The sequence below is a fragment of the Cyprinodon tularosa genome, unplaced genomic scaffold (genome assembly GCF_016077235.1).
Source record: "Cyprinodon tularosa strain WSP-4 unplaced genomic scaffold, ASM1607723v1 ctg67, whole genome shotgun sequence".
Lineage (NCBI taxonomy): Eukaryota > Metazoa > Chordata > Actinopteri > Cyprinodontiformes > Cyprinodontidae > Cyprinodon > Cyprinodon tularosa.
This window is the reverse complement of record NW_024039418.1, coordinates 2,070,085-2,096,307: the sequence shown is the minus strand read 5'-3', so window position 1 is coordinate 2,096,307 and position 26,223 is coordinate 2,070,085. Positions and strand designations below refer to the sequence as shown.

At 40.4% G+C, this 26,223-nt stretch overlaps 1 protein-coding gene across 1 annotated transcript in view; it reads right to left on the bottom strand.

Moving 5' to 3' along the window:
* Nucleotides 1-644: 644 nt before the first annotated feature.
* The window catches only part of LOC119771406 (neuropilin and tolloid-like protein 2), a 55,480-nt gene continuing 29,901 nt past the window's right edge, over nt 645-26,223 (bottom strand). Inside the window, exons 7-10 of the mRNA XM_038267324.1 lie at nt 22,702-22,930; nt 9,350-9,463; nt 4,791-4,921; nt 645-2,419 (exon numbers count right to left, since the gene is read on the bottom strand). Coding sequence (XP_038123252.1) covers nt 1,691-2,419; nt 4,791-4,921; nt 9,350-9,463; nt 22,702-22,930 — 1,203 coding nt within the window. The 3' untranslated portion in view covers nt 645-1,690. The remainder of the gene's footprint in view (nt 2,420-4,790; nt 4,922-9,349; nt 9,464-22,701; nt 22,931-26,223) is intronic.

The following is a 26,223-nucleotide window of genomic DNA, read 5'->3' as shown; positions in this document are numbered from 1 at the left end:
TCCTCTTTACTTTGATCCTGCAGAGATGTGTGTATGTTCATGTATATTCTCTTAAAAATCAGCCTTTAACATGTGAAAGATGCACCTCACTAATATCCATCATCGAACCATGATATGATGCTATGAGATAGTGATGTCAGGCAGAGATTTCTGAGAGGCAGAAGACCACATCACCAGAGTCAGAGGGGCCATGTTTGAAGGTCACATGTTTTTAAAGGGTGCCCCGAGCTTCAGCCTGGGACAAATACATCATGACAGCACAGGGAAGGGTGATGGGGGGGCGTTTGCATGCAAGGGAGAGACAAAGTGGAGAGATGCTGCGAGGATTCATTCAAACGTGTGACAGTCGAGAGGATGTGCGCTATCTCAATTTATTTTGCTCATAAGTGGAACTGGATTTTGTCAGCCTTGAATCCCAAGCATTCAACCAGCCTCAAACAATTGAGCGCAATAGATTATCCCAGGAGCACCTTTGCATTTTAATATCCACCACAGCATAATGTTAAAAAAAAAAACTGCGTAGGCTGTTTTTTTCTTCTTATCACGGTGTGAGTTTTACCTTGATGAGACATTTCCAACACAAAGGCTGTGCTTTGTCTTTATGTTTCCTGTTTACAGTGAAAAATAAAAGACCTGCTCAAGGATGTGAGTAAGTAAGCTCTCATTTAATCGAAGAGAATGAAATAATACAACCAGTGGTTAAAATCAAAGAATGAGTCTAATACAGGCTACATCTGTCACTCAGAGAGAAAAGCTTGTGCTTGTTTTACACACTCAGGTCGTGGAGAGAGAGAAAAAATAATAATTTTCTTCCATTAAAGATGAAGGGTTTGGGATTGTTGCTTTTCTGACCTGGATATCCACAGATAAAACCCTCATATTCCACCACTATTAATCCATTTCTTACCCATACATCACAGTCTCTTCAGGTCCTGAGAAGAAGGTGACGTGCACCCCCTTATGTGTGTATGTGGTTGCCATGGAAACTACGCCATTATTGTGATATAACATTGCAATCATTATATTTAATCAATTATTTTTCCGCCGTTGACTGTCCACCTCTAGAAAATCACTGGAACAATAATTGAACATATGAAAAAAAAAAAAAAAAAAACGTAAGAAGCCGAGCATCACCATGAGGCTGGATATAGTCTGGTTTTAACAGTACAGTACACACTGACCAAAAAGACAAATGTAAAGGATATAAATTATTAGAAGATGCATTATAGATCATATATCGTATATTTGTGCAATGGAAGGTGAACGAATGCGACAGTCAGTAGCGTGTCTCGGTTCTGTCCCACGTCTCCGGAGCTACCAAGCACCCAAACGGAGAGAGGTTTGGCTCTTCATGCGAGGACGTTTTCCAACAATGGAAGTTAGAGATTAAATGAGTGTAAAACAAGTGGAGAGACAGGACGCCTTTATGCCGTCTCCACTTGAAGCCCCGCCCAGTATCAAAAAATGAGTTGTTTGGTCTATTTTCATGTTACCCAGGTTGATCTAAAGGCTCTTTGTGAGTTTGAGGGAGGTCCTCGAGTGATGACGCCAACAAACGAAAGGTTACTTAAAGACGAGAGGTGTAGGGGGAAGCAGGGGTGGTTGGGGACACAAGATTTTTGTCCTTCTGTTTTCTCATCATTCCTTCTAGGAAATGCAAGGTCTGCTTCTATGCTTTGCCTTTCTGCTTCTAGAAATCCATGGATATGGAGCGCTGCTGTGGGTCAACTATGGTGGTGCTGTTACGGGCGCTGTTGCCCCGGACGCTGAGGGTTCCACAGGCACCTGCCATCCCAGGACCGATACCTCCAGCTATCCCGCTGGGCCCTGCCATGCTCACTCCCCCCATCATGCCGGCCATGGACACTCCTCCAGTGATCCCCACTGCTCCTCCCATCCCTCCTCCAGCAATTCCTGATGCGCCGCCTCCTCCCATCGCTCCTCCACCAGTTGCTCCTCCTCCCAGTCCCATCGCGCCACGGCCGTAAATCTCGCATGGTATCTCCTCGGTGACGCGGTCCTCGATGACCTGCTGGTCGCAGTCGTGAGTCTGTGCGTGCTGCTTGTAGCCATAGCAACTCTTCTTGTAGGTGGAGGTGGAGTTGAAAGTCTTCATTGGAGGCGGCTTGGAGAAATCGTTGTGGTAGGACAGCTCCATTGAGCTCAGGGTGGTTCTGCTGTGCTTCATGCTGCCGCCGGCAGTAGCCACGGAGCCTTGGGAGCCACAGTGGTGCTCATGGACACAGCGGGACATGGTGGAGGAGCGACGGACCTTGTGGAAGCTGTCCAACTCCTCGGTAAGGTCCCCTAAGTCTGAGGACATCTCCTTGTCGCGGAGAGAGAAGACCTCATAGTGCGGTGGGTCGAAGACCTCCTGGAATCCAGCCTTGTTGAAGACGCCTGGTCGCCGAGCTACAACCTAAAAAAGAGCATTTAGACCATTAGGGCTTCAAATATGGAACCATTTCACAGTAACAGAATAGAATAGAATTAGAATTCAACTTTATTGTCATTGCACTATCACGAGTACAAAGCAACGAAATGTGGTTTGCATCTATCCAGAAGTGCTATACAGGATATAAATATTACAGGTGTATGTACAAGCAAAAAGTAATAGGCACTGTAAAAAGTTTTGTATAAATATAAATATGAATATGGGAGCCACATGCACAGATTATACAGATTTTACAGGGATGTTAGGAAAAGGGTTATATATGTATTACCGGGTTTATAATACAAGATAAAGACTGAAAATGTTATAATATTCCACATTCAGAATACAGGTTAAAAAAAACATCTGAAGTCCTTGAAAATGTCTTTTAATTTCAGCTAAATTTTTAAACAGATAGAATTCAATTTTGAGAATATAGTGCTCCTGAAAAAAACTTTAAGATGCGTTTTAAAATAGTTTTAAAAACTCAGTCAGGTCTGCTCTATTGCTGCGCCTAAAACAGGTCAAACTTTTTTATTTCCGTCCCAAAGTCCTTACATTTCAGGTTAACTTCTCAATGTCCTTTGCTTAGCTAGTTTCAGCCCACTGACTGCCTGTCCACAGTTAATATGAGCTAATATGTATGTATCAATGGAAAAATAAACAGATATTTGAAATATGTTTAATGTAAATAAAAAGGGGATAAATGCAACACATTTCTAAAGCTTCAATGTTGTTTTTCAGCATGTATTTAGCAGGAAATATTTACTGCCTCCCTAACGCTGATTTGTTTATAGATGTTGGAGCTTGACTGTTTTTACAGTGTAGTCCTGTTTCTCTGACTGTGACTGGCTGGATGTGCTCTCTTCGTCCTCTGACATGAGAGCTGGCTCAGAGCTCGTCTGCCTGGCTGTGTGTTTCCTGGACAGGGCCGCCTGTGGAGCTGGTTGACAGTTACATTTAGCATCTTTTTTTTTTTTCTATCTCTCTTCTTTTTCTCTGTCTCCTTGAATCCCAGTCAGCATCAACAGATGGCCGCTCACACTGAGCCTGGTTCTGCTGGAGGTTTCTTCCTGTTAAAAGGGAGTTTTCCTCTCCACTGCTGCTACAAGCATGCTTAGACTGAGGGATTGCTGTTGAGGCAATAAGTCAATGCAATCATCTTGTTTTCCTTAAATAAAAGACTTTGAACTAATCTGACTGCCTGATCTGGTTGAATTGTCTCTGTAAAGCGCCTTGAGATGTGTGATGAATTGGCGCTATGGAAACAAACTGAACTGTATTCATTGTCTCCCCCTAGTGGTCTGGAGCACCTCTAGGGGGGATAATTATTCGGTGCTAATTTGCAGCTTTTCTTCACTTGCAGCTAAGTTTACTACTTGCATTATTATTATTATTATTTTTTCATGTCTTTTTTGTGTGTTAGCATCATTGACAGATCTGCAGGTTTGATGTTTGCATCATGTTTCCATACATGTAGTTATTTTTATAATGTTTTTGTGTTAGTCTAATTCTGGAGTTTGCAGGACCTTTTAAAATGTGTTCTCTCATACATTCTCCAATAAGCTTGTTAAAGCAGGAAGTTGCTGTTTTATATATATATAAAATAAACCAAATATAAAATCTTCTAGATGTGAATAACACTCTGACATGCAGTATTGTTATGTCACACTAAGGTTGGAGCGCTAGGACCCGAAGAAAGACCAAACACCCCCATGCGAAGAATCATATCTTCATCTTGGATTAGTTTTCTATTCTGATATATCAGCAACATAAATATCTTCTCAAATTGATACCAAGAAGGTCTAAATATGCCTTCAAATAATCTTTGTTTGATATGTTGCGTTTTTAAATGGAATAAATGCTTTTTACCTTTACTTAAATTAAACCTGTTAAAGAAGTGAAACTTTCCATTCTATCACTAATAAGAAAACAGCAATAATTCCACCCACAGGCTTTGCAAAGATGTAAAATTTTCATTAGCTCTACATCCCACAGATATGACCGTTTTCAGTTTTATTTGTTTTATCTTTCTAAAATCAGTTAAAACTGTTAGTCTTTGAATGCTCTGAGGATTTCTTTACCTTTGTTTTATAAACTAACAGCAAGACGACATCTTTCTAATCACAGGAAAGCAGACGAATACTCATAATAACTTCACCAAACCTTGCTTTTAAATAATCTGAACTGTCTCTTTAAAAAAAAAAAAAAAAAGGTAGAATTTAAGAGGTTCTGTTTTTAATACATCTGGTGTCAAATACAAGGATGGACTATTTATTATAGCCTTCTATCTAGCTCTCCGGGTCTGTAGGGCAACCTTCACGACTCGAATTTAGGGCCAAATTAAAGAATCACTCACCTTTTTTCTGGGCTGCTTCATTTGGACCAAAACGGAGATGATAAGAAGAACAAGAACTATGCCTGAAGAAATGCCGATAACTGTGCCGTGGGTCTTGGTTATCTGATGGAAAAGGCCCTTGGAACGCTTCTCTGTAAGAGGGTGAGACAATAAACAAGAGAAAATAAAAAATAAAAAACATTAGGTGATGTAAGAAGGTATTTCTTTCCTTAATGATTTTTTATTAATTAAAATAGTTTATTATCAGATTTACGATAAAGTAACCCCCTTCTAAGGTTAATTGCTGTGTGTGCCATGTTTGGTTGCATAAGCTGCCATTAAATGTTTGTGACAGCTGAGATTGACTCTTTTCTATCCCTGTGCAGGAAATATAACCCACTCTTCTTTGTGGAGCTGCTCTCATTCAGTCACATTGGAGAGTTTTGTACCATAAGAGTCTCTTTTAAAGGTCAAACCATGGCAAAATATTGGTTTGTAACCCAGACTTTGACCTGGTTCTCCAAAAAACTTCACTTCAATTGATCCATCAATCCAGAGGTGGGTTAGCGCCAGTTATTCGGATCATTGTCCTGCTGCCTGACGGAATTAGACAGCCTGATGGCTGGACGGCTTCCTGCAGGATTGTTTTATAAAAAAGCAGAATTCATGACTCAATTGATTGATTCATCCAGGACCATCAAAGCTGTCTTTCAGCATGACGCTGTTGTTTCTGGTATGCTGTTTATTTTTTCTTCTTTCTTAATCTATTTTGATCTCTTCGGTCGACAAAATCTTTTCCTAGAAGTTATTCAGGTTGTTTTCTGGGCAAATATGAGAAAGGTCTCTGGCCTTTTTGGTGGTTTTTGCCTTGAATCTCTCCCATGCATGCCACTGTCAGGAAGGTGTAAATGAAAAACAAAAAAAAACAAATAACGAGTGAATCAAGTGTTACTCTATACAGGTGCTGGTCATAAAATTAGAATATCATGAAAAAGTAGATTGATTTCAGTAATTCCATTTAAAAAGTGAAACTTGTATATTATATTCATACATTACATACAAACTCATATATTTCAGATGTTTATTTTGTTTAATTTTGATGATTACAAATGACAACAAATGAAAATCTCAAATTCATCATATCAGAAAATTAGAATATTGTGAAAAGGTTCAAAATTGATGGCCCCTGGTGCCACACTCTAATCAGCTAATTAACTCAAACCACCTGCAAAAGCCTTTAAATGGTCTTTCAGTCTAGTTCTATAGGCTACACAATCATGGGGAAGACTGCTGACTTGACAGTTGTCCAAAAGACGACCATCGACACCTTGCACAAGGAGGGCAAGACACAAAAGGTCATCGCTAAAGAGGCTGGCTGTTCACAGAGCTCAGTGTCCAAGCACATTAATAGAGAGGCGAAGGGAAGGAAAAGATGTGGTCGAAAAAAGTGTACAAGCAAGAGAGATAACCGCACCCTGGAGAGGATTGTGAAACAAAACCCATTCAAAAATGTGGGGGAGATTCACAAAGAGTGGACTGCAGCTGGAGTGAGTGCTTCAAGAACCACCACACACAGACGTATGAAAGACATGGGTTTCTGCTGTCGCATTCCTTGTGTCAAGCCACTCTTGAACCACAGACAGCGTCAGAAGCGTCTTGCCTGGGCTAAAGAGAAACAGGACTGGACTGCTGGTGAGTGGTCCAAAGTCATGTTCTCTGATGAAAGTAAATTTTGCATTTCCTTTGGAAATCAAGGTCCCAGTGTCTGGAGGAAAAGAAGAGAGGCACTTCATCCACGTTGCTTGAAGTCCAGTGTAAAGTTTCCACAGTCAGTGATGGTTTGGGGTGCCATGTCATCTGCTGGTGTTGGTCCATTGTGTTTTCTGAGGTCCAGGGTCAACGCAGCCACATACCAGGAAGTTTTAGAGCACTTCATGCTTCCTGCAGCTGACCAACTTTTTGGAGATGCAGATTTCATTTTCCAACAGGACTTGGCACCTGCACACAGTGCCAAAGTTACCAGTACCTGGTTGAAGGACCATGGTATCCCTGTTCTTAATTGGCCAGCAAACTCTCCTGACCTTAACCCCATAGAAAATCTATGGGGTATTGTGAAGAAGAAGATGCAATACACCAGACCCAACAATTCAGAAGAGCTAAAAGCCACTATTAGAGCAACCTGGGCTATCATAACACCTGAGCAGTGCCACAGACTGATCGACTCCATGCCACGCCGCATTGCTGCAGTAATACAGGCCAAAGGAGGCCCAACTAAATACTGAGTGCTGTACATGCTCATACTTTTCATGTTCATACTTTTCAGTTGGCCAACATTTCTATAAATCCTTTGTTTTTATTGGTCTTCAGTAATATTCTAATTTTCTGATATGATGAATTTGGGATTTTCATTTGTTGTCATTTGTAATCATCAAAATTAAACAAAATAAACATCTGAAATATATGAGTTTGTATGTAATGTATGAATATAATATACAAGTTTCACTTTTTAAATGGAATTACTGAAATCAATCTACTTTTTCATGATATTCTAATTTTATGACCAGCACCTGTATGTTGGTCTGGTCCCCCCGGACTGGTCCCCAGACCACAAAACAACCCAGCATGCTGGCATTGGTGGAATGTTCACCACCTTTCCAGGCTTTGTCCATTGGGGGGAAACGGTTTTCACTGTGGATTAAGCCTCTGAGCTGTAGAAATGGCTTAAGAACCCTTTCTGCAGGGACAGTCAGCAAGTTTATTCCTCATAATTTCTTAACATGTTAATTAGGGCTGTCCGGTTCATGGGACGTATGGGGTACCTCCAAATTTGCATCCTCATGCTGCCTCCATGAGGCTATTTTCCATAATAGGCGAGTGTTGGCCTAGTTCTTAGGGCATAGAGCTTGGAATCCCAAGGTTTTGGGTCTCTTAGCAAGACCCTTAACCCCACGCTGCTCCCCAGGCACCCCACAATGGCAGCCCACTGCTCCCCAAGGGGATGGGTTAACCTCTTAAAGCCCACCGGGTTGCCGGCGACCCGGTGGACCTTAAGTGGGGGTAATAATTCAGAATGCATAAAATTCTACCGGTAAAATTTTTACCAGCAGGTGGAGCCATTGCGCCCAAAAGTTCCATACCCCACAGCTCTGGAACTGTTATAGCTAGAGGTCGGAAATTATCTGCATTTTCGGTTGGCATTATGTAGAACACATATGATACAATGAAACCTGCTTTTTCTCAAGAATATCTTTATTACTGCTGTTCAAAAAAGAGCTATCATTTCCGAGAATAAAAAACAACAACTTTGAGTCATGTTTGAACTGATGCAGGTTGGTCTTTGTTCTAGTCACCCAATTTTAATTTATTTGTTAGGAAACTAGAGGGTTTTAGCTTTCAAATAATGTATTGCACTTTTAATTTGGGCTCACAGTTCCTTATTTCCTTTTCCATTTGGGTATGCAAAATAGGCGAGGATTACCCAAAATGAGGCGGATGTTAAGAGGTTAAATGCAGAGGTAAATATCTCCAACCTAAGATTAATAAAGTTCAATTCATTTTTTTATTACTGTTTTTTCCACCACTGCAATGGTGTTATATGGAAGGCCAGACTCTCCTAGGGTTAAAGATGATCGAATTATGCAAGAGTTTTTGGTGATGTGAGTGTGGCCTATTAAGCCAGACATACACTGCATGAGTTCTGGCCTTTTCGGGCCAATTCTCCAGTCGTGTGAGAATGTTTTGGATTGGGCTGAGTTTCAGCCTCATCATGCATCCTTCATTGTGTTGTATACAGGGGGTAACAAGGGGCGATTAGACTCCAACCACAGCCTCCCAATCAAGAGTCTTAAAGGGCTGGGCATGCTTTGTTCGCGCCGTGGTTAGCGCCTACTGTCCGGAAAAAAAAAAGACTCGTAAGGGCAGAAGAAAATCCAACATGTTTGAAATTCAGTCAGCCCTCGTGTTCTTGAGTAGATCCTGCTGTTGAAGCAGAGCTTTGAGCCGATTTACCAGAACCTTACGTTGTGCATGTGTACAAACAAGGGAATTCTTCTTCCAGTCCAATCAGCGCCATCTCTCGGCGCTGAGGCAGACGTGTGGTCCTTGGACGTAAAGTATGAGAAGGTAGATCGCATCAGAGCATCGGGCCGTACAGTGTAACAACATACATAATGTTCCGTGAACTTTTAAACCCTGCAATGTCATCGTACAGTTTGAGTTGTACCCGAGTACAACAACTTAAAATATCTTTAAGGGTATGCCCTGCTTTAGCAGGTTAAATGAGCTAACTTCAAGTTGTCAGGTGGGTTTAGTTTAAAGGATTTTTTTCCTTATCAGGTCAGCTGAGGCATTAACTCAGATTTCAAAATTGTAACTCTTACCTCATTCTTGATTAAATGAGGAGGTTATGTTGCTTTTTCACTCCGATCACTCAGATTTACTTTGTCTTATAATCAAACTAGTTTTATGATCTGACAGACAGTGACATAAAATGCAGAGACAGGGAGTCTGATGCTTTTAAAGGACTGTCGACATAAACTCCTCCTATAGACATCAACAGAAAGCAGAGTTCTAATGGTCACCTTTGCAGTGATTTTCATCCCATGGATAGACACAGTTCTGAACCCCATTGCACACCAGGGTGTTGTTGATACACATGTTGCTGTGGCAGAAGAACGTATTGACTGTGCAGGGAGCTGCAGGCAAAACACAAACAGAGAAAATGGAATTTAGCAGAATAAATCTGAATAAAAGATGACTAGAGTGTGAAAAGAACCGGAAGATATTTTGGGGACAATAAAACCACATTAACACTAACAGATACATTAGCAGTAGAAATCTCCTGGGGCTTCTAATAAACAACTAATTTTGTATTGTTAGTAGAAATGCTCAAGGTCCAATGGAGACGGTGAACACGAAGCCACAGATCATCATTTCCCACAGAAGGAATATCAGAGGATGGATGAAGAGAGGGGATGGCAGCTTCACTGAACTGCAGCCATCATGTCAAAGGAGTCTGATTCTGGGGATGGACTCAGGCGGAGGAGAGAGTGAAGAATAGCAGGGAGACCGATGGCAATTTCAGAGAAAGGCTTTGGAAAAAATGAAGAGAAAAGCAGAGCTGGTAGAAACGCACATGGTGAGGTGCTGCTGGTCGGCCGGGTGCAGAGAAAGACCTCATTAAAGTCACAGAGTGTTAACGCCAGGATGGCAGAGACACAGGTGACTGGCGATGCAAGGATAGGTTGGTCCGTCATCAGCTGAGATAAAAACAGGCGAGGTGCAGTCTAGTCATTTACTTTCAACCAATGACACTTTTTTTGGTTAAAGGGGACTAGAGAAGTAACTGGGAACAGTGGTTTGTGTTTTTTTCCCCTATTTTATTAAGGAATACAGCCTGGTACATGCCAGCTGCACCTGGTGAAATCTATTTCAGGTAAAGTAGTTCACCAGAGAGGGATTTATGCAGCCTGGTTTGTACAGAAAAACCTTTTTGCCTGGGATAGTGGCAATCTCTCTATTTCTATTAGGGTCAGGACTGAAGATTCCCTAATATCTCTTTGCACAATAATAAGATGAATGCTTTACATTAAGGGGGGCATGCTGTAAATTAGCTCAGCTTATTGTAGCTCTAAGTTCATGGGTGGGCAATTCCAGTTCCCGAGGGCCGGTATCCTGCAACTTTTATATGTGTCTTTGGTTCAACACACCTGAATCAATTAATACGATGATTGTGAAGAATCTGGAGGATTGACTGAGGAGTTAATTCAACCATTTGACTCAGGTGTGTTACACTAAGGGTGGATCTAAAAGTTGCAAACTGGAATTTCCCACCCCTGCCTAGTTTTATGTTTAGGGATTTTTATCTGCTTGAAGGTAAAACTCGACCAAATCTTCTGCATCCTTTGACAGATTTTCTTTAGCTTCCCTGCTCTTGTTAAAGAAAAGCCTCTCCACAGCATGATGCTGCCTCTACCGTGGGGTGGATGATTACATTCTGAATGACTTATCTTGTAGTTTTCTACCACACAGTAACCTATGGGCACAATGTATCTGTTAGGTTTATTCAATGATGATTATAAAATTAATGTATGTATGCTTATGAAACATTTGAGCAAGGGGATGCTCCACTGTGTCTTGTGATTCAGTCAGGAGACCACCCTGCCTTGTGATTCTGGTGGAGCATCCTGTCTTTATGAACTGATCAATTGTTCTGTCAGAACAAATACTGTTTTGTAACCATGTGTTATGTTCTGTTAATAAAAGACGGCTGCAGGAGGGGATTCGGGGGAAAAAAGCTTGAAATTGGGTTGGGCTTTTTTCCACTCCTGCAGAAGTTGCTTGAATCTCTTTCCTGTGTAGGCTCAATTTCTCTTTTACAAACCTACATTTTTTTAACCTAACAGTATCTGACCTTTACAGGTGCTGGTCATAAAATTAGAATATAATGAAAAAGTAGATTGATTTCAGTAATTCCATTTAAAAAGTGAAACTTGTATATTATATTCATACATTACATACAAACTCATATATTTCAGATGTTTATTTTGTTTAATTTTGATGATTACAAATGACAACAAATGAAAATCTCAAATTCATCATATCAGAAAATTAGAATATTGTGAAAAGGTTCAAAATTGATGGCCCCTGGTGCCACACTCTAATCAGCTAATTAACTCAAACCACCTGCAAAAGCCTTTAAATGGTCTTTCAGTCTAGTTCTATAGGCTACACAATCATGGGGAAGACTGCTGACTTGACAGTTGTCCAAAAGACGACCATCGACACCTTGCACAAGGAGGGCAAGACACAAAAGGTCATCGCTAAAGAGGCTGGCTGTTCACAGAGCTCAGTGTCCAAGCACATTAATAGAGAGGCGAAGGGAAGGAAAAGATGTGGTCGAAAAAAGTGTACAAGCAAGAGAGATAACCGCACCCTGGAGAGGATTGTGAAACAAAACCCATTCAAAAATGTGGGGGAGATTCACAAAGAGTGGACTGCAGCTGGAGTGAGTGCTTCAAGAACCACCACACACAGACGTATGAAAGACATGGGTTTCTGCTGTCGCATTCCTTGTGTCAAGCCACTCTTGAACCACAGACAGCGTCAGAAGCGTCTTGCCTGGGCTAAAGAGAAACAGGACTGGACTGCTGGTGAGTGGTCCAAAGTCATGTTCTCTGATGAAAGTAAATTTTGCATTTCCTTTGGAAATCAAGGTCCCAGAGTCTGGAGGAAAAGAAGAGAGGCACTTCATCCATGTTGCTTGAAGTCCAGTGTAAAGTTTCCACAGTCAGTGATGGTTTGGGGTGCCATGTCATCTGCTGGTGTTGGTCCATTGTGTTTTCTGAGGTCCAGGGTCAACGCAGCCACATACCAGGAAGTTTTAGAGCACTTCATGCTTCCTGCAGCTGACCAACTTTTTGGAGATGCAGATTTCATTTTCCAACAGGACTAGGCACCTGCACACAGTGCCAAAGCTACCAGTACCTGGTTGAAGGACCATGGTATCCCTGTTCTTAATTGGCCAGCAAACTCTCCTGACCTTAACCCCATAGAAAATCTATGGGGTATTGTGAAGAAGAAGATGCAATACACCAGACCCAACAATTCAGAAGAGCTAAAAGCCACTATTAGAGCAACCTGGGCTATCATAACACCTGAGCAGTGCCACAGACTGATCGACTCCATGCCACGCCGCATTGCTGCAGTAATACAGGCCAAAGGAGGCCCAACTAAATACTGAGTGCTGTACATGCTCATACTTTTCATGTTCATACTTTTCAGTTGGCCAACATTTCTATAAATCCTTTGTTTTTATTGGTCTTCAGTAATATTCTAATTTTCTGATATGATGAATTTGAGATTTTCATTTGTTGTCATTTGTAATCATCAAAATTAAACAAAATAAACATCTGAAATATATGAGTTTGTATGTAATGTATGAATATAATATACAAGTTTCACTTTTTAAATGGAATTACTGAAATCAATCTACTTTTTCATGATATTCTAATTTTATGACCAGCACCTGTATACTGTGTCCCTTGGTCTTCATATATATAATCACTGATATCTCTCACACGATTCACTTTGTGAGCTTTCATGATTCAGCTTTGTGAAATTTTAATGTTATATGCTGTAGCTTTTTAGTTGTAACATGTAAAAAATGGCGATAAGGGAGAAAAAACATTAAAAACAATCTACTGGACTTTGTTTCCAAGTTTGAAGACATTTCGCTTCCCATCCAGGAAGCTTTTTAAATTCAAAATGACAGGAATAGAGTTCAGTTCATGGCTTTATACAATAGCCCTACAAAGCCTTGTTTTTGTTTTGAAAACATTCAAAATGAAACGGATGAAGGGGTCCACCCCCTGGGGATGGGGGTCGCTTGGCTTCTTTTGTTAGTCTGCAATGCCCCATACCATTAAGTGTCTGAAAGGTCGGTCATTAAAGGAATTATTGGCCTGGCTGAATTAAACGAGGTCCTCCGCTCTCCTGTACAGAGGCTGGGGCTGCGATGATAGCGGGATTGTAGGTTTTTAAAAGCTGAAATCTGAGTCCATCTTTCTTAACATATATGGCTTCCTTCACGCCCCTCTCAAACCACCTATTTTCTTTGTCCAAAATGTGAACTATCTGGTCCTAATAATGTCCTTTGTCCACAAGGTGTCGATGTACCCCAGAGTCTTGTCCAGAGGAGGGCGCTCTTTCTGTGTTGGACCATGCGTCTGTGGAGAGGTTGTTTGGTTTCTCCAATATAAAGATCAGAGCATTCCTCATTGCATTGAACTGCAGACACCGCTCCGCTCAGATTTGGTATGGGGGTGTTGCATGATCAAAACAAAAACAAGGCTTTGTTGGGCTACTGTATAAAACCTCCAACTAAACAGTATTTCTTACACATTTAAATTTTGAATTGAAAAAGCTTCCTGGATGGGAAGCGAAATGTCTTCAAACTTGGAAACAAAGTCCAGTGGATTGTTTTTAATTTTCTTTTTTTGACCTATGACCTGACTATGACCTGGATGGCTGAGAATCTTCACCAGCGTTAGAATAAACTCTGTAACTTTTCTCTGTTGTTTCATTCCAGATCTAAACCTGACAATCAATGCAGCAAAAAAAGCTGCATATGAGTCATTCCGTGTCCCTGCATGCTTTCCCTGCCTCCGTGTTAAACAGCTTTGACACGGAGAGATGAGGTAGCGTGTCCTTTCCGTCGACGTCTCACTGAGCGCAGTGGAGACATCACTCCCATTAAACCTTCAGCACTTTAAAACTCGTAACACACCGTCTCTTAAAGCACGTCTACAGCTCCTCAACCTTTCACCACGCGGCGAGCAGCTCCACTAGCTGTACTCCAGCGACGCTGTGTATGTGTTTAATAACGTCTGGCTTACATCTTGTAGGGGCACATCGAAGGTGATGAAGTGCGAAGGGGAAAAAAACACAACATGTGGCAAAGATTAATGGTTTCCTCTGACCTCTGAGCAAACTTTGATCCAGTCGCTGACTAACCAAATAAAGTTTGGGAGTCACTGGCGAGCTTTCCGACTTCCCAGAGATCAGCTGTGTGACCAGAATTAATGAGGGCCCAAACGGTCTTAAGGGCTCTTTGAGTAATAAAAAAATATAAATGCGTGTTGGATTTGGAAGCTATTAAGTTCTGCCTGCAATAGTAAGGGCTTTACTGATGAAAATAACATTAGCATTCAGGCAGGGCCGAGGATGTGTGCAGGAGAATGTGGCAATTAATATCTCAGCCTATTCAGGCATTTAATGGAAATATTACAGCCTTAACAGGAGCGTGTTTCTCTGGGTGGCGATTTCTCCTACTTTGTGTCACCTTTGACAGCATTTGTTTGAAGCCTTTTTGGCTTTTTAAAAGCGATAAAGCTTGATTTGTGATTTCTATTAACCCCTCTAAGCTTTTGCTTTCACCAAAAATTCATTAAATAATTCCTTTCTTCTCGCGGTGAAAGTGACCCGTAAAGAGCCCATTGTGATGCTCTGACCGACCGGCATATCACTGAAATATTTGCAGCTTTTTGGTTATTTAAAAACGCTAAGGTGAATAATTGGTTTTCTCATATCTAGTTTTTAAACATTGCGCATATTAATTAGCTTTCTTTGCTGAAACGGCACTTCAGTTTCTGTTAATGACTGCTTATGCAAACAGAAAGCACGACATAAGACATGAACTGAATTATGTGTCTGTTTTTCTCTGTGTGGGTAGATAGTGTGGCAGCTGGTGGGCTCTCTCTCTCTGTGTGTTTAAAAAAAATAAAGGCATCAATGCACCATTTTCTTTCAAGCATAGAGTCATATTTTTCTTGGAAAATTAAATTTAGCCATCTAGCAAATGAATTCAAACTCAGTTTTTTTTTTGTCATTTTGCAATCACAAATTGAAGTGTATTTAAAAGAATTTTAGGTGATTGAAAAAAATTTGAAGATAACTGGGAATTGAAAGAAAAAATATAGATGGTCTAAAAAGTGTTTTACATATTACAATCTAAAGGGGTTGTCAGCATCTGAGTCAATACCAGGTGAACCTCTGGAAGCTGTTTCAAGCGAGGGGGGCTGATGGCTGGGTTGGAAAACACGTGACGTCATTATGTTGAGGGCTGTGGCTGACGTTTTTAACATAATATTGTAGGCCTACATTTGTCGCCAAAAACTGCCATTTAAAATGCATCGGAACAAAGCATGAACATTTTAAACTTTATTTCTTCTCTTTTAATCATTCAAAACAAACAACAGCTCCCAATCAACAGGATCAGGAATAAAACATGGCCTAAATATAGCCTAAACTGAGCATTGAACGTCTTGAAAGTCCATTCGACTATGGATATGGGGAATGATTTCATATCTGAAACAAAAAACACACACAAAAAAAATTAACTAATTTCATACTTTATCACTAAATAGCTTAATACAGACATAAAATTTAGTGATATGCAGCCTTATTCTAGCGTAGACTTCTTCAGCCACAGGACTAAGATGAATAGGCACATAAATAACGCTAAATGCGGCAGTATAGGGGAATTAAAACCATTTCTTACCTCGAAATAGTCAGAAATACATTTCTGCTGCCTATTGCTAGCCATGCCTAAACAAATGTGAGGAAGCGGAAGCTTCTGGGGGAGTAGCCTAGTTTTTTATGAAATATTAAAATAATGAATCATTAGTTTATATCTTATACACAGCCTATCATTTTAATCCCATTTCAAACATAGTCTTTTAAAAAATAAATACATAAATAATTTCATGTTTTTAAGTACAATATTATGTTACTCCACAGCCCCCCACCATAGGGGGCTGATGCTATGACGAGGGAGGCTGCACTCATTCCTGAGTTAATTTAATAAACTTCTTGATGTTTATTTGGTCATGCATTGGAAAATATAAAAATCTGGATATGTAATTTTTCTAAAATGCATTTGCATTTGTTCTTGGATTGAGGAGGTAAAAGAGACATATTGCCAATTGTGTCAGGACTCCTGTCTGTGTGTTTGTGTTTTCTGTGTTTGTCTTCCTTCCTCCACCAGGGGGCACCTGGTTCTGGTCCACCTCCTCAAACACCTGCTGATGGTTTCCTCGTTAAACGGAGTGTTCTTAAGCTGCTGACTGCCACAACCTCGACCAGAGTGTTTGCCAGTTTAGGGTACTCTAGCCAAGCTGATTTTTGCTTAGTCAAACTGAGTTCTTGTCAACCTGAGTTTTAACATTGTTTTTGTCTTTGCCTCTCGGCAGGAAGTCATGCTGCAAACTGGATTTTTCAGACCTTCTCTCCCTGGAAGGATCAACGGAGCTACAAACTGAGCTGGGGTTACAAACAGGAGGTTTGGATCCACTTTCCCAAGAGATCGTTTGAGCTTCACACCGAGAAAGGGATTCATCTCCACTACGACCCGTTCAAGTACTGCAGGAAATCTGAGTGGCAGTCAGTTTCTCCGTTCACCTACAAACGACCTCATTCTAGGTAAACCCTGTTCCGCCCTCCACCGTATCAGACAAACACTGGAACCACGGCACATAGAGAGGAGTCAAGGATTCAACAACTTCTCTGGAAACGTGAGTCAGCAACCAAATCCTCTTCTCCAAGTTCACAAGTCAAATTTCCCACTGAGCCTGAACTAACCGCTGTGTCTTCCCCTCACTTTTCAGTTCCGGTTGAGCAGTGTTCAGAGCAACACTTCTCTCTGTATTATCTCTTCAATAAAACCTGTTTTCCCTGGTCTCCCTGTTTGGTCTTCTGCATGGGTCTGAATCATGACAAATTGAACAAGATGATTTACACTTAAAATAAGAAAACATAATTGCATTGTCTTATTGCAAGAGCATATTGTCAAACTAGAAAATTTCTAAAGAAATTTTGAGGGGGGCCACCTACTGCCCGTCTGGGTAACTGGGCCAATACGGCCCTGGCAAGTGACATTGGGGCTCCCCAGACCAACTGCTTACGCCTTTGAGGGCTGCTGAGGGAAGGAAAGAGGGCTAGGTCATGGGCAAAGAGAGCTGTGTGCCACTTGTGCTGAAATCTGGGAAATAGACGTGCACAGCGTATGATGCACAAGGGTAATATGGTTTGTCCATATTGAACCGCAGTGGGTAAAGCGCAGTTGGCGGGCTCTGCCTGCCTGCTAGGAGCCCTTGCAGCGATGAAAAAAATCACCAATGGCGGGCTCCGCCCGCCTGCTAAGAGCCATTGCAGTGATGAAATCACCATTGGCGGGCTTCGCCCGCCTTCTAAGAGCCATTGCAGTGATGAAATCACCAATGGCGGGCTCCGCCCGCATGCTCAGAGCCATTGCAGTGATGAAATTACAAATGGCTATGAGCAATATGCCAGAATGTATGAGTGTGTATAAGGAAGAGGCTTTTATTCTGTAGAGTCCCTGTAGTGTTATTTTGAAAGTCTATCATGGATGTGCATCAAAAGATGGGTCATGCCCAGCAGTGATATAGAATCCATTTCCAAATGTTAAATCACTGGTTTTCCATGTTATTAGGTGAATAGCTGCTGTATTACAGAGTAAATGGGAGACTTTTATTGTGAAATTTGCTCTGGGGTGTGTTTTGAAAAGGTCACTAGAGTCTAATAAAAACAATCTGGAAGAGTTTGGGTCATAATGTTGAGCCATTTGCATCAATTATTGCATTAGTATAATCTAGAGGCTTTTATTTTGTAGGGTCCCTGGAGTCTTATTTTGAAAGTCCAACAGAGTTGTGTTTAGAGAAAATGTTCAGACCCAGCAATGATAGTTGATGACTTTCCAATCGTTAAATCACTCTTTTTTCCATGTTATTAGGGCAGTAGATGAAGCGGAAATGGGAGGCTTTTATTTTGAAATTTGCCTTAGGGTGTGTTTTAAACAGTCTCCTAGAGTCTATTCTCTAAAATGGGGTTGTGTTTGGGTCATAATGTTGAGCCATATAGGGCAATAAATATATGTAAAAAATATAGAGGCTTTTATTTTGTAGGGTCCCTGGAGTCTTATTTTGAAAGTCTATCAGTGTTGAGTGGCAAGGGAAGTGTCATGGACATCAGTCATATAGTATCCATTTCCCAATGTTAAATCAGTGCTTTCACCCTCCATTAGATTAATATGTGCTGTTTAAAACAGCAGAGGTAAACTCTGTTTGAAGCACGGTTACCTTGACAACGCTTAACGAGCCTGTCAGTGACAGAGAGAAAAGCGCAGCACTATCGTTCCTTAGCTCTCAGGCTTTTTTGAATGGGAGGAACAGCTCCGAACAAACGACTGCTGAGCAAAAACCGTATGAGTTATTCAAAGAATTTCTTCACCGTGAGCATCAGCAATCCTTCGACTCCAACTATGCCAACTTTGGTGTATGTGTGTCATTCAGAAAAATATTTATGACGAGTTGAAAACACATAGTGGTGTTCGTTTTTCTCCCCTCTTCTGCTCCAAAACCAATGAAAAACGGCTCTGATTTTCATCGACTTTAGGTCGGTCTGGAGCGTTTTTAAGGAAAAGTATTAATCCTACCGTAATTCTGAAGACACTGTGTGAGTCCAGAGATTTCAGTCTACAAACTGACCAAAAATGGTGACTGTAGCTCCAAATATGTGGCCGTGAGGCAAGAACAAAATCTTTTATCTTAAAAAAACGGCCTCCTCACAGTAAGATGTCAGCAGCTGCCCTCAGGCAGGCTGATGCAGAAGCTAACTGTTAGCTAGCTTCCAGGTGCTCCCCCTCCAAACAAACGACTGCTGAGCAAAAACCGTAAAAGGTATTAGAAAAATTCTTTCAGTGAAAGAAACATCTATCCTTTGTCTCAGACTGGGGTAACCTTCATGTCTGTAGGTCTTTCACAACCCAAAACGAAGCACAAACAAAATGGCTGATCCCACCTGCTCCTCCCTTTGTTTAAACTGCAGCACCACACTCTGTCACCTTTAAGCTGCTATAGCACCCCTCCAAACAAACGACTGCTGAGTAAAAACCGTAAAAGGTATCTGAAAAATTCTTTTTATCTAAGCGACAGCTATATCTTGTCTTCAATTGGAGTAACTTTCATGGCTATAGGTCATCTACAACCTGAATGGGAAGAGAAAGAATAAGAAAAACGGGTCCTCAGTCCTTAGCTTCTAACTGAGCTAGCTGCAGCAACACACTCTCACTCACCTTTAAGCTGCTAAAGCCCCCCTCCGAACAAAGGACTGCTGAGTAAAAACCATAAATGATATCTGAAAAATTATTTTTATCTAAGCTACAGCTATATCTTGTCTTCAATTGGAGTAACTTTCATGGCTGTAGGTCATCTACAACCTGAATGGGAAGAGAAAGAAAAAGAAAAAACGTTTTCTCACACCTGATCTTTTAATTGGGCTAGCTGCAGCAGGTCCCTCTCCCCCAGCTTCCAGGTGCTTACCCTCCAAACAAACGACTGCTGAGCAAAAACCATAAAAGGTATCTGAAAAATTCTTTCAGTGAAAGCAACATCTATCCTTTGTCTCAGACTGGGGTAACTTTCATGTCTGTAGGTCTTTCACAACCCAAAACGAAGCACAAACAAAATGGCTGATCCCACCTGCTCCTCCCTTTGTTTTAACTGCAGGACCTCACTCTCACTCACCTTTAAGCTGCTAAAGCACCCCTCCGAACAAACGACTGCTGAGTAAAAACCATAAATGATATCTGAAAAATTCTTTTTATCTAAGCGACAGCTATATCTTGTCTTCAATTGGAGTAACTTTCATGGCTGTAGGTCATCTACAACCTGAATGGGAAGAGAAAGAAAAAGAAAAAACGTTTCATCACAGCTGAGCTTCTAATTGAGCTAGCTGCAGCAGGTCAGTCACCCAGCTTTCTGGTGCTTAAAATGTCCTCCGAACAAACGACTGCTGAGCAAAAACCGTATGAGTTATTCAGAAAATTTCTTCATCGTGAGCGTCAGCAATCCTTCAACTCCAACTATGCCAACTTTGGTGTATGTGTGTCTTTCAGAACAATATTTATGACGAGTTGAAAACATATAATGTCATTCGTTTTTCTCCCCACTGCTGCTCCAAAACCAATGAAAAACGGCTCTGATTTTCATCGACTTTAGGTCGGTCTGGAGCGTTTTTAAGGAAAAGTATTAATCCTACCGTAATTCTGAAGACATTGTGTGAGTCCAGAGGTTTCAGCCTACAAACTGACCAAAAATGGTGACTCTAGCTATAAATATGTGGCCGTGAGGGCGATTTTAAAATGTTTTTTGGTCTTAAAAAAACGGCTGCCTCACACTCTAGCTTTTCAGTCTCTCCACTCTAGAAGGGTGGATTTTGCTAAAACTTTGTGGCGCTTGAGGTCTGATTATACAAAAACCGTAGCAGTTATCAACATACCGTCTTCAGTTTTAAATAGACGAAGGATTTATCTACAAACTGAGCTTTAAACTGTTTTTCTACATGAATGTATGCCGACACAGTGAGGTGCTGTTTTTTATGCTTTTTTTCCCTCTCCCCATTCATTTCCTATGGGATTTTTTTTGCGACGTTTTCGCTAATAATTCGCAAACCTTCGGACTAATGAGAAAGTTTTATACAAGCACGCATCGCACCATTGGTCCCTACGCGTGTGCCAACTTTGGGCCCGATCCGACGAATGGTGCGTGACTAGTTACACGCCGAAGTTTTTAGGGGACGAGGAGAACTATAAGCTATAATAATAATACGCGGAATAAATATGTGCAATAGTAATAGGTGGGCCATGCCTTCGGCATGTGGCCCCCCTAATAATACGCGGAATAAATATGTGCAATAGTAATAGGTGGGCCATGCCTTCGGCATGTGGCCCCCCTAATAATACGCGGAATAAATATGTGCAATAGTAATAGGTGGGCCATGCCTTCGGCATGTGGCCCCCCTAATTATCTTATTTTAAGAGTAAAAATAGTCATTCCATCGGCAAACTATCTCATTTACCTACTCAAATTAAGGGTAAATACACTTAATTTAAGACATTTATTTATTTCTAGATCATTTTTCCAGAGTGTTTACTCTCATCTAAAGAAACCCCTGATGTTTCTATCAGCTTTGCATCTCTAGAGACTTCCTGTTTGCTCTAGAGACTTCCTTGTCTTCTTCGCTACATTTCTCAAATACATACAGGTGTCTGTGTTGAAATCCATTTAGTTTGGATCCAGATATATTTTGATTAAAACCAGTGATTCCCAGAGTTTGAGTTTAAGTTATTTGAATAAATAAGCCAATAAATGAGCCAGAAGAATTGAAAATGTAAATATTTATTATGCAATGCTGAATTCTATTACACATTACTATAAACAGCAACAAATCATACAACTGCTTTTTAAAGATAGATTTTGGTTATTTAGCAATACTTAATATACTGGAGTTGACTTTTCTTTGTTTGATTCCTGGGAACAAAAGCGTTTATTTAAGCCAAAGTAGGAACCAGAGAGAAAATCTGAGAATCATTGTGATTGACTACATGTTGAACTTTAGCTCCACTCGTATGTTCTGCTAGTTATTTAATATTATTTGTTATTTTAATATTATTAGTGAAGTTTCCAGTCTAACTTTTTTCCGTTTTCCTAATTGTTTTTTATCCATTTTTATTTTACTACCACACGCTACCTGTCTTGCCTCAATACCACTTCAATGTTTTTTCCATTTTTTCCCATGTACATCATTGTTTTGTCACTGAAATGTGCTATATAAATAAATTCAACTTGTCAAGTTCAGCTGGCATATTTCTTTGGTATATTTTTCTGTTTACACACATTTGCTCAGTTTATTAGTGAATGAAGTCCGTCATGTATATTTACGATGACAGCTGACCTACAGTACTGTGCATGTGTGCAGAGGGCGAGCAAGGAATCAGCCAATTGCAGCCAAGACATTAGCACCTACCAGCATAGTGTGGAAACAATAAAAAAAATGTCTTAAGATTAATTGTGGGGAAAAAAAATATTCCAAGAGGGAAACGCTCTGAATACAGGAGGAACATCAGTTTTCACTGAAGCAGGAGATGAAGCTGCCAAATGCATTACTCTACATGCAAACAACATGATAGATAGATAGATAGATAGATAGATAGATAGATAGATAGATAGATAGATAGATAGATAGATAGATAGATAGATAGATAGATAGGTATCTTGGTATAAACTTATTTTATCATGATCAAATGGTTTTGTGTAGGCGTAAAACATGACTACGCACCTTTAAACGTCTGCCTCAGTTGCAAGTTTAGTGTCACTTTACACTTCTTACAAGTGTGCTACTTCAAGTTGATCACTTTCCACCAGGTTTAAGAGTTGTGAATACTTTTCTAAAGCACTTTAGTTATGTCAGTTCTCTTACTGCTGTCTCCTGTGATCAGCAGTCATTATCATCATTATACAGGTCAAATGAGAGATAATAATCCACAGTGAATCACGCTGAAAAAGGCGCCACTTACGGTCCACATAGGAGGTGAACAGCATGCGAAAGCGGCTCAGTCTGCTTTTCTCATCGGCCCACATCCGTATGACTCCCACGCCGTTGTCCAGCATCAGGTCGTTGGCTACAGTGCTACAGAACTTGGCCTTAAGGTTCTCGATGGCGCTGCTCCCGTCGTACACGGCCACAAAGTTCTTCTTGCACTCGTTGGAGTGTTCCATCTGGTAATCCATGAAGCGCAGGTAAATCTGTACAAACACAGGAGGTTGCAGTTAAGTCTGTGGACAACAGAAAACATGCAGTTCTTCACTTTGCCTTTATTTTTCATTTATGTCAATTTAACTTGTTTAAAATACTTTACTGCTGCTGTGTTGATCTTTCTACACGACTCAGTGACTAAAGAAGTTAGATAAGCTGCTATAAGTGAACTTCTTTTCCTTCTGACATGCCTCATGTTTCTGAATGTTTATTTGCATTCTGAACCAAATATACTGATATAATGGATCCATCATGACAATGAGGATCCTTGATTCTTGTTGTCTTTATTTAACGAAGTAAATGTTTTTACAGAAAAGGCGCCAGAACAGAACCGTCCTTCAATAATATACTGCAGGTGGTGATGACTTTGACTGTTTTTTTTGTTTTTTTTATTGTTTAGTTTTGAAGGTAAAGGTAACTATTTTAATGTTTATATTTTCCAGAGTTTAAATTTATGTTGTGGGTACGAATAAAACGGGGTTTGAATTTCATTAATTTTGCTCATGGATAATCAGGATAATCCAAATCTGTTGGTTGTCTTAACTGTAAAGACCATCTGTTCGGGAGGTCAAACAAAAATTAATTATGTTTTCCAATGCTGTATACATTTGTAAAATAAATACAGTAAATTTAAACAATAATTTGCGTCATAGCCATAGAGATCAGTGGTCACAACTTCCAACCAGTGTGGCGCGATGCCAGGCAAACAAAGCTGTGGGTGTGTCTCAGGGCCATGGATCCCAAAGAGAAAAAAAGGAAGATAGCTGATGAGAAAAGAGGATTCAAAGAACGGAGCGAATCATTTGCTTTCATCATCAATGCGGAAGGATTGCCTGCATTTTTGCTTTGTAATAAGAGGTTGTCAAACAACAAAAAGAAAAATTTGGAAAAGTATTTCCAGGGAAGGCGAAATATGCAGCCGACCACCATGTTGGGGGTGAGAGAAAAAGTGTGATTGCAGAAGTTCTGGATAAATTAGAGGAGCGCAAAGATAGATTTAAGAAGTGGATTACATCTCCAAACTCCACTACTGCTGCTAGTTTGGTTGCAAGGATTTCAAACTGTCCACAGATCCAACAGGCAGAGCTCTGATGCAGGGATGGGAACTTTCTTCCATTTTTTCTCCCCAAATCCTAAAAATATAAATCACACCAAGGAATGATGGTGACGGAGGATGTGGGATTTCACGGTTAGAGAGCTCTGCTCTGATGGATAGCAGTTCCTGCTTGGTTCCTCATGACTCAATAAACTCCTCCCAACAGAAACACGTCCACCATAGAAAGATTCCTTTATCATGTTTCTATAATTTCATCAATGCAACAAAACCTAAGCCGCGTAGTAAAGGGCAGTGAGGCAGCACACAGTGAGAACGTTCACTGCTCCTCCACCTCATGCTGCTATGTGACATTTCCTCCAGGAAAAACATTTAATCATGAATGCTTATCATTTATTTAAGCCCACATAGTCCTTTTCTATAGTAGGATAATACACTTAGTTGCCATACGTGTGCATTTTTGTGGCTCCAGACAGTTTTATTTTTTGGTCCAATATGGCTCTTTCAGCAGTTTGATTTACCGACCCCTGGGTCAGGGCATAGAGCTTGGAATCTGAGTTCTGAGTTCGAACCCACTCCCACAGATTGCCACTCTGGGTCTCTGAGCAAAGACCCTTTACCCCACGGGTAAAGGGTCTTTCCTCTGCATGAATGGGTTAAATGCAGAGGTAAATTTCTGCAATGTGAGATCACATGGGAGATAGAGCATTTTGTGCTGCTGCCCCACATCTGTGGAATTCCCTCCCTGACACCTTGAGGGCACCTCAGTCCATTGAGTGTTTTAAAAGAGGCCTTAATTTCTTTTTAGCAAAACTTTTGGTCCCCCTTAAATGTTTCTTTTTTCTCATTTAAAACAGCTTTTATTATTTTATTTTATTTCTTTTATCTCTATGTATTTCTTTTTTAATGCTTTTTTAATTGCTTTTTTGTAGCACTTTGAGGCCTTTTTGGTGAAAAGTGCATTGTAAATTAAATGAATTATTATTATTATAAAGCTCAATTATTATTATTATTATCCAGGAGCAGCGGGCTCTCTCAGTCAGTGACTCTATGGAATCAGCTGGGTTTCCCATGATTTAAAAAAAATCAGTCTGTATGATTTGACTAAATTAAAGTTCCCTGTTGTAGAAATGGTGCAAATTAAATAGATTTAATTTTATTTAAATGGGTGATATGTTACAAAAGAGGATTTCTTAAACCAGATAGATTTAAATGAACAACAGTGATGTCACTGAATCTCTGGCACATTTAGCACCCGGACACCTGTTTCCTGCAGCTGCTGCTATTGTGCTGCAGAGTGTCCTCTCTTCTCTGTTCTTTCTGCTTCATCTACCTGGCAGAAGAAGTGAGCTCCCCTGTTATATTGAGATCATCGTCTCTGCGGCCTCCAAACACTCAAGCTGGGCCAGTGCAACGTATCCGTCAGGTCAGACTGAGGGAAGACAGAGCCATGTAGAAATGTGCACAATGCGTAAAATATTACTTACATTATGTGACACTTCATTATGTGATTTGGGTACATCTGTGGCTTTACACTATTTAAATGGGCATTAATTTGGGTTCATTTTACAGCCAGTGAGCAAAGCAGGGGTTGGGATGAGTCACTTAGCCATGAGGGAGAAACAGAGCTGCTGTGAATCAGGGCTAGCCTGGCTGTGTTTTTCATTTCAATGAGGTTCCTCTTATCACAGCAAAAATATCGGAAGATGTCAGTGAATTTTTCACTCCTGGCTAAAAAAAACAAACAATAAAAAAAAAACCTCTTCTGAATCCCCAGAGGTTCGTTTTAAAAAGCTGAACATTTTGAGACGATAAAAGAAAATTAAAAGTCATTTTTGGATTTAAGCAATGCAGTAATGTTTAACCAGCGAGTAAAAACTTCATAGATTATTTTAATTTTGTTCTTTTTTTAAAAGATCAGATTAGTTGATCTTTAGCGATAGTTTAGTAGCGTTAGTCAGTCTAGTGGAATTACCACATTAATCCAACTATAATGGATTGCAATAACATTCATATATTTAATATGTGTCTCCCATATCTTATAACCTGACTCCGCCAGATGGATTTGCTCCGCATATCCATCTGGAAACCTTCCGTGGAAGTAATTTTCGGAAGGGGTGAAAATACTGGTTAGCTGATTGGCTGATCAGTTAGCTGATCCGCGAGCCACAGCTCCACTTTTGTTTATTTAATAAACGTTTTGAACTTTCCTACTGACTGTCTCTCCTT